General features: G+C 54.5%; 1 protein-coding gene across 1 annotated transcript; it reads left to right on the top strand.

Annotated features, from left to right (window-relative positions):
* The first annotated feature begins 1,183 nt into the window (after positions 1-1,183).
* FBXO27 (F-box protein 27) lies at positions 1,184-7,419 on the top strand. The gene is made up of 5 exons (XM_047078083.1): positions 1,184-1,551; positions 1,707-1,818; positions 1,901-1,996; positions 5,984-6,119; positions 7,168-7,419. The coding sequence occupies exons 1-5, from the start codon at positions 1,200-1,202 to the stop codon at positions 7,309-7,311; spliced, it is 840 nt and encodes a 279-aa protein (XP_046934039.1). The 5' UTR covers positions 1,184-1,199; the 3' UTR covers positions 7,312-7,419.
* Positions 7,420-8,996: the final 1,577 nt, after the last annotated feature.

The following is an 8,996-nucleotide window of genomic DNA, read 5'->3' on the forward strand; positions in this document are numbered from 1 at the left end:
AGCTCCACGTGGACACGGATCCATGTCCGGTTCTATTTCTTGATATTTACATGTGTGGCTCACATTTCGCTCTTACGGGGATAGACTTAGTATAGAGGTTAAAAGGGATTCTGGAGCCAGTCTGGCTGGGTTCAAACCCCAGCTCTGTCACCTGCTAGCCGGGTGACCACAAAGCAAGTCTGCCCGCCTGTTTCCTCGCCTGTGAAGGGGCACACACACAGCAGTACCTACCTCAGGGGGTTGCTACCCTGACTGGTAGTAAAACGCTCCGTAAAGCTTGGCTGGAGTTACCTCTGGTGAGAACACCCATTTTTGGAGCCAGATAGATACGCGTTTGGCTCCTACCCCACCTGTTTTCGCCTGTGAAATGGGGCTAACCTTGCCCCGCCATAAAGGTGATGGGGATTTTTAAAGGAGTGAACGGGCGTGAGGCCTCCCTCCCGGATGCCTGGCCAACATAACTGCAGTCGAAGCGACAGGGGGCCTCCCGCCCGGATGCCTGAACCAAAATAGCGGCAGTTGTTCCTCGCCAGGCGTCTTCCGGCCGGGTTAAGGGACACTCCAAGAGGCGGGAGGGTGCGGACGGACCCAGGATCCCGGCGGCCCCCACCCCTCCCCCGTCTGCCGCGTCAGGTCCGGATCCGTGGTTCTCCCACCGTGGGAAGACCCCCCCCCCCTCCCCCGAAGGAGGGGATCTGGCAAGTATAGGGATGGGGAGGGAGGGGCTGGCTGGGGGCGGGGGAGCGCTGGGAGGCCGGAGGGAGGGGAGCGCGGGGACCAACCAGCCAGAGGGAGGATGGGGCGGGGAGTGGGAGAGCTGGCGAACAAGGGAGGGGCGGGCGAGTAAAAGGGTGGAGGAGGGGAGGGGGGTGCGAGGGGACAGGTGAGGGCTAGCGGGCGAGGGGCCCCGGCGCTGACCCAAGGTGGGACTCGGGGGCTGGCCGGCCCTGGCAGGGGGGCGCGGGGCGGGGTGGAGAGGCTGCGGGGAAGGACGGGTCGGGAGCCTGGGGCTCGGCACCTGGGGACTGAGACGGGGCGTGGCGGGGCCGGGGAGGCGGCCGGCGGCCCGGGGGTGCGGCGGGCGGGGGCGGGGCCGGCGGAGGATGCGCGCGCGCGCGCCGCCGCCGTGGCTGCGGGCCCCTGACTCCGCGACCTTACCCTCCCGCAGTCAACGCCGCGCCTGGCGCGGGGTGGGGAACATGGGCGCCTCGGCCTCCAGGGGTCGGCCCGCCCGGGTCCCCGCGCCGGAGCCCGAACCCGAGGAGGCGCTGGACCTGAGCCAACTGCCGCCCGAGCTGCTCCTGGTGGTGCTGAGCCACGTGCCCCCACGCACGCTGCTGGGGTGCTGCCGCCGGGTGTGTCGGGGCTGGCGCGCCCTGGTGGACGGCCAGGCCCTGTGGCTGCTCATCCTGGCCCGGGACCACGGCGCCCTGCTGCCGCTCGCCCGCAGCTGCCTGCCCCCCGCCCGCGACGGCCGGCCCTGCCTCCTGGGCCGCTTCTGCGAGCGCCGACCGATCGGACGCAACCTCATCCGCAATCCCTGCGGCCAGGGTGGGGAACGCAGGCTGGGCGGGGGGTGGGGGCGGTCTACCTCCGGGGAGCCGGTGGGAGGGGCCGGGGGCGGAGCCTCATCGGAGCCGGTGGGAGGCGGCGGCCGGCTGGTGGGCGGGCGAGGAACTTGGGCGCAAGCCTTTTTTATTTAACAGAAGGCCTCCGGAAATGGATGGTGCAGCACGGTGGGGACGGCTGGGTGGTGGAGGTAAACAGGTCAACGGTGCCTGGGGCCCCCTCGCAGACCTGCTTCGTGTCTTCCTTCAGGTGAATGCCCCTACCCCGCAAGGGCCAGGGCCGTTGTGAGCAAGACCTGCCTGTTCTAGTGACCTTTCTCCCTCTTTACTAGCTGGTGTCGGAAGAAGCAGGTCTTGGACCTGGAGGAGGAGGGCTTATGGCCAGAGCTGCTAGATAGTGGCAAGATTGAGATTTGTGTCTCCGACTGGTGAGTATGATAAAAACAGCCCTTTGCTCAGCTCTGACCACCCGCGCCGCGCCGTGACCATTGCGTGGGTGACTTCATTTAGGCCTTCTGTAGCAAACCCTGACAGAGAAAGTGAAGATCAGGGAGGCGAATGACTTAACCCCTCCCCTCCTCCACCTCCCTCCCGGGGAACTGGATTGCAAGATGCCAGATTGGAATCCAAGTCCCGAGGACTTGGCCCAGACCAGTCTGGTCTGTGAATGAGATGCTCCTTGCCATAGGAGGACGCACTGGCGGATAGTTAGCTGAGTTTACATTCTGGAGCGAGACTTTCCAAGTCCAGATCGTGGCTCTGCAACTTTCTGGCTTTGGGTGAGTCACAGCGTGCCTCAGTTTCCCCATCTTTAGAAGGTAGGGTTACATGTCAGGTACATAGCCAGCGCTTTATAAGCGTGAACTGTTTTAGCGTTTTGTTTTTTGAGCCTTGATCCTGTGAGAATGTGTATTTCAAGACCTCAGAGCTTTAAGAGAGTTTCAGGAGCATTTGAGAGGTTCCGAAAGAGGAGGCGATTTGCCCTGGTGGCACAGCTAGGGCTCGGTGAGACCTGGCATGAGGCTCAGACCCCTCTGACTCCAGAGCTCATCGTGCTCTGTAGTGATGGTCTTGAAACTGGAGTACCTGAAGACTTTTCAAGGGATACATGACCCAGATAATTTTTAAGGGAGGCAGTTCCAGATCTGCTACAGCTGTGTTCCCTGTTCTAAAATTATCAGCTACACATCACATCTTGGAGGGGAGCATCATATGGTTGTCCTTTCCTGGCCCTTTCTCACAGTCCACCAGTTTTTACAGAAAAACCAAGCCCCTCACTAGGGTGTGTGGTCCCCCCGGATGTAAAGACTTCTGGAGAGTCAGGCAGAGTGACCGCTTGAAATTTCAGCCTTACCTAATTCACTTTTAATTAAAGGCACCGTAACTCCCCCCGCCCTGCAAATCCATCTCATTGGCAGGGGTGGGGGGTGGAATTTACAATAAAATTGGTTTGTTTTTTTTTTTAACGTTCATTTATTTTTGAGACAGAGAGAGACAGAGCATGAACGAGGGAGGGGCAGAGAGAGAGGGAGACACAGAATCGGAAACAGGCTCCAGGCTCTGAGCCATCAGCCCAGAGTCCGACGCGGGGCTCGAACTCACGGACCGCGAGATCGTGACCTGAGCTGAAGTCGGGCGCTTGACCGACTGGGCCACCCAGGCACCCCTAAAATTGGTTTTTAATGTAATCGTTAGTTCTCAAACTTTTGTAGCCTGTGTGCTGTTCTGGTCAACCGTGTACCATTTGATTGTAATAATCAGCGGGTCCCAAATTTTGCTCTGCGTGACGCAGGAGCATTGAAAACTCCCAGCGCCCAGGTCACCCTCCATACCAATGAAATCAGAGTGTCTAGGGGTGAGAGCCAGGTATCAGGATCCGTGAGAAGTTTCGAGCTGACTGTAAAATTAGAGGGTTGCAACCCCAGGACCATCCTTACTTCTGACGCCCGCTGCAGGTCTGGGGGATTCCCAAAACCACCCTCAGGTTCAGTAATTCACAGGAAAGACTCCTAGAACTCACCAAACTATTATGTAATTACAGTTTATTACAAGGAAAACCTAACCGGCATCATCCACGGGAAGTACCAAACCCAGACCTTCTATTGTTCCCTGGTCACGGAGTCAGGATGCATTACTGTCCTGTACATCCATGTGACTGTGTACATGGAACCTTGCCGACCTGGGAAGTGCGCCTAAGCACCCGAATTTCTGTCGGTGCTTCATCATGTGGTTCGTCTCAGCCTCCTGGTCAACTGATGTTGCCTGACGTGTCCTAAGCCACGTTGTTGGGTCTTTCTGGAGTGGCTAGCTGCCACGGTGGGACTGTTGTGGATGCGGCCAGCCGGCGCTGGAATCCTGTTGGTAGGGTATCCACTATGACCCAAGGTCCCCAGGCAGACAGAGGTAACTCCCGGCAGCCATAATATTCCAAAGGCCCAGAGATGACCTCCCAGAAGCTGAGAGCAGAGGCCATCCGTACCTTGGGACAAGGCTAAATTCTTTTCTATGCAATATCTTTTCAACAATTCCAGATGATTCCAATCCACAGCAAAGGCCGGGAACCACTACTGGGTAATAATTCAGTCCCAAAGGAAAAATGTGAACGCTTAGAGCTTTATGGTCACAGGAAAAAAATTTTTAATTTCTTTTTCTTCTTCCTTTTTTTCTTTTTTGTTTTTTGTTTTTTGTTTTGTTTTGAGAGAAACAGAGCAAGTGCAAGTAGGAGAGAGGCAGAGGGAGACGCAGAATCTTAAGCAGGCTTCACACCCAGCACGAGCTGGGCACGGGGCTCGATCTCACAACCGTGAGATCCTGACCTGAGCCAAAACCAAGAGTCGGATGCTTAACCGACTGAGCCACCCAGGTGCCCCCATCAATTTCTATTCACATATACATTTTGGTCTGCGGTTGGCATAGAGCAGTGTGAAAGGGCAACCAAAAAGTCAGGAGAAAATAAAAACGTCACTATCACATGAGGACAAAATTGTGTGGCTGATGGAGCGCGGACGTCTGATTGTAAGAACAATGTGAAGTCTCTGAAGGAAGAAACTTATGTGTATTTTTTTCAGTTTTTTGAATGTTTATTTTTGAGAGAAAGACAGAGCATGAGTGGGGGGGTGGGCAGAGAGAGGGAGACACAGAATCCGCCGCAGGCTCCAGGCTCTGAGCTGTCGGCACAGAGCCCGACGCGGGATTGGAGCCCCCGAGCTGCGAGATCACGCCCAGCCGACTGAGCCACCCAGGCGCCCCTTATTTGTGTATTTTTGTAGTCCGTTCGTTACCCTTAAGTTGTAAACTTTGACTTCTAGCATCAAAAGGGTCCATATTTTATTTGATTTTTTTAAGTGTACATATTTTAGGTGTGCAGCTCAGTGAGTTATCACAAAGTGAACACATCAGTGTTACCAGCCCCTTTCCCATCACTGCACACCCGAGAGTAGTTGCCGTCCTGAATTCTGTTAGAATAGGTAAGTTTTGTCCATTTTTGTACTCGGGACAGAGAGAGTCCTATGGCATATAATTTGTATCTGGCTTCTTCTTTTTTTTTTTTTTTTTTTTTTGTTGTTTATTTTTGAGAGAGAGCACAAGTGGGGTAGGGGCAGAGAGAGGGGGAGACACAGGATCCAAAGCAGGCTCTGCGCTAAACGTAGAGAGCCCGATGCGGGGCTTGAACTCATGAACTGTGAGATCATGACCTGAGCCGAAGTCAGACACTTAACTGACTGAGCCACCCAGGCACCCCTCCCCTGGTCGTTTTAAATGACTGACATGAAAATTATCTTTTAAAATATTAACATGCAGGGGCGCCTGGATGGCTCAGTGGATTAAGCTGACTTCGGCTCAGGTCATGATCTCACGGTTCATGAGTTCGAGCCCCGCATCCGGCTCTGTGGTGACGGCTCGGAGCCTGGAGCCTGCTTCAGATTCCGTGTCCCCCTCTCTCTCCGCCCCTTCCCTGCTCATGCTCCATCCTTCTCTTTCAAAATCAGATAAACATTAAAAACATTTTTTTTAATAAAAACGAAATGGAAAAATAAAACGTCGGTGTATACGTTGGACAGTGGTACATCTTTTGCCACCATTTAAACGTAGAAAGAGCACTTTCCATTGTCACCTTAATACTATGGGAGGAGGTGCCTTGAAGACCAGTGCTCCAGGTCACTGTTCAGAAAACGGATGTGCTTGCAGACCAGCCGGGGAACTCCGTTTAATGCAGATTCTGCTCCATGGGGTCTGCGGTGGGGCCAAGCTCCCAGGGGACGCTGGGCGTGCTACAAAATTTGTGTATGCAAATTTTTGATTTGCATACATGGGGAGACCATTTCAGGGGCGGGGGGGGGGGGGCGGGGAGGCAGGCAGACACCCAAAGAGACAAGTGGGCTAGTCCAGCCTTCAAGGCCTCCCTCCCTCCACAGGTGGGGAGCCCGACACGACAGTGGCTGTATGTACCGACTCCTTGTCCAACTTCTAGATGCCAACCAGACGGTCCTGGATAAATTCTCTGCTATGCCTGTTCCCATCCAGCAGTGGAACAACAATGTCTGCTTTCAGGTGAGTCTCTGACAGGCACACGGGGAGAGGGTGGTGGGGCCTGGGACGGTTATCTGTTGCGTAACAAATGACCCCAAGGGGCGCCTGGGTGGCGCAGTCGGTTAAGCGTCCGACTTCGGCCAGGTCACGATCTCACGGTCCGTGAGTTCGAGCCCCGCGTCGGGCTCTGGGCTGATGGCTCAGAGCCTGGAGCCTGTTTCCGATGCTGTGTCTCCCTCTCTCTCTGCCCCTCCCCCGTTCATGCTCTGTATCTCTCTGTCCCAAAAATAAATAAACGTTGAAAAAAAAAATTTTTTTTTAAATAAAAAAAAAAACAAAAAAAACAAAAAAACAAATGACCCCAAAACTTAGTGGCTTTACGTCAACGGCAGTCATTTTGGTACTTCTTGTGGTTTCCTTTCTTTTATTTAATGTTTGTTTTTGAGAGAGAAAGAGAGAGCGCATGCGCAAGGGAGCGGGGAAGGGGCTGGGGGGGGGGGGCGGACAGAGGATCCACGGCCTCCGTGCCCACCGCGGTGAGCTGGACGCAGGGCTCGAACTCACAAACCGTGAGATCACGACCTGAGCTGAAATCAGACGCTCAACTGACTGAGCCTCCCAGGCGCCCCCATCTTCTCGTGGTTTCTATAAGGAGGGCTCTGTTGGGTGCTTCTGGTTCCGGTGTGTGTGAACAGCGGCTGGTGGCTTCGTCGAGTCCCAGAGAGCTTCGGTGTGCGTTGTCTCTGCCAGGGCTGGTTTGGATTTCCTCGTGGCGTGGCCACCTCAGGGCAGCCAGACTGCTTACTGGTGGCTCAGGATCCCTCGAGGAGGGTTCTAGAGAATCCAGGAGAAGCTGCCTTGCCTTTTCTGACCCAGCTTTGGCACTCACTTGGCGACGGTCACTTAGCATCACTTCCGCCACCCTCCGGGTTACAGACAGACCCACCCAGGCTCAAGGGGACGGGAATTAGAATGAGGAACCGTGTGATTCCATCTGCCAGAGAGCCCCACTCCCAGCTTTCGAGAAGAAGGCCGTGGCACAACGGGCTGATCTCTCCTTTACCCGCAGGTCACCCACGTGTTCTCTGACATCAAGATAGGCGTCCGCTTTGTGTCCTTCGAACATTGGGGCCAGGACACGCAGTTCTGGGCAGGTCACTATGGAGCTCGTGTGACCAACTCCAGCGTGGTCGTGCGGGCCCGTCTGTCTTAGTCGAGCACTATCCTTGCAAAACAACCTGACCTATGCCTTCCAGAACCTGGGACCGTTGGCCAGGCCTTCTCATGAACCAAGGACATGGACCTCCTGGCATCCTGGATACTCCAGAATCCATTCGAGGGTCCTGCTGGGCCCCCTCTTCAGGTTCTGGAAACTACTAGAAGGAAGAAAGTTCCTCCATCACATCTACCTACTGCTGTTGTAGGGCAGGGGGGACGACACAGGTGAGCACCCAGGAATGCTGGTCCTGGAGAGGGCTCTTCACCCTCACCCCGGAGGTCCTCTGATTCAACCCCAGCCCCCCTCTACCCTTGTCTCCTCTTGTTTCTGCTTCGGGGGTTTCACTGGTCCCTTTTGGGCACCCCCCTCATCTCTGAAGTAGAATCTTGTCCTTGTGGCTGGGAAGATTCCAGCCACTTTGGGTGGCAAACTTCACCTCCTGAAGCTTCGGGGCTGGGACCAGATCTCGCAGTTGAAAGTCAACTAGCTCAAAAAACGTTTGGAGATCCTCAAGGACCCCTGGGATTGTGTGGTGTATAAAATTATTTTTTACTTTGAAACGTTTCACGAACGTTGGGAGAATAATATATCCGCAACGGCTACCTGCCGGTCATATGTAATAAATTTATTATTTTGCCAAAAGTACCTGGGATCTTTTCGATACGAGTCTGATGTTACTGTCTTGGTTACTACTTGGTCCGAAAAAACAAACTGTCCCGGTGGAGGAGGGAAAACTACAGAAGAAAACCCCAATAGAAGGTGTTTCAGTAGGAAAGAACGGAAGAGTTAGAACAGTATTATTTCCCAAGCCCCAAGGAAACCATCGATTCAGACAAAGCTTTTCAACCAGGGTCAAAAGTATTAGGCAGACAGTGGATGTAGGTACAGGAATCACGCTGGCAACACAGTTGTGACTTTCTAATGTTTATTTTTGAGAGGGAGACAGACAGAGCATGAGTGGGGGAGGGGCAGAGGGAGAGGGAGACCCAGAATCCAAAGCAGGCTCCAGGCTCTTGAGTGGTCAGCGCAGAGGCCGACATGGGGCTCGAACTCGTGAACCGTGAGATCATGACCTGAGCTGAAGTCGGATGCTTAACCGACTGAGCCACCCAGGTGCCCCTGGGACTTTCTAGATGGAGCCAGGGTTAGGCTGTCCTCACACCAGTCCAGGGTCACGGCTCACTCACTGCTGGTGGGTCAGTGATATGTTCTAGGTCTCTCTCTCTTTGTTCTAAGATTTTATTTTTATTTGATTTTATTTTTAAATGTTCATTTTTGAGAGAGAGAGAGTGCGAGCACAGTCGGGGGGAATGGGCAGAGAGAGAGGGACAGGATTCAAAGCAGGTTCTGCACTGACAGCAGAGAGCCCGATGTGGGGCTCGATCATGACCTGAGCCAAAGTCGGACGCTCAACCGACTGAGCCACCCAGGCACCCCAAGATTTTATTTTTAAATAATCTCTACACCCAGCGTGGAGCTTGAACTCATAACCTTCAGACCAAGAGTTGTGTGCTCTACTGAGTGAGCCAGCCAGGCGCCCCTAGATGTTCTGGGTGTTCTGATGTGATCTGCATGAAGTGGGTCTCACCGTATCCCACCCGGAATTGCTCGCTTGGAGGGTCAGGCCGTCAGCCCCGTCTTGCCATAGAAGGGAAACACCGGCAGAGAGGCAACCAGAC

The sequence above is a fragment of the Lynx rufus genome, unplaced genomic scaffold (assembly GCF_022079265.1).
Source record: "Lynx rufus isolate CCGP_SWC_20201006 ecotype Redwood Valley unplaced genomic scaffold, mLynRuf1.p SCAF_16, whole genome shotgun sequence".
NCBI classification, from domain to species: Eukaryota; Metazoa; Chordata; class Mammalia; order Carnivora; family Felidae; genus Lynx; species Lynx rufus.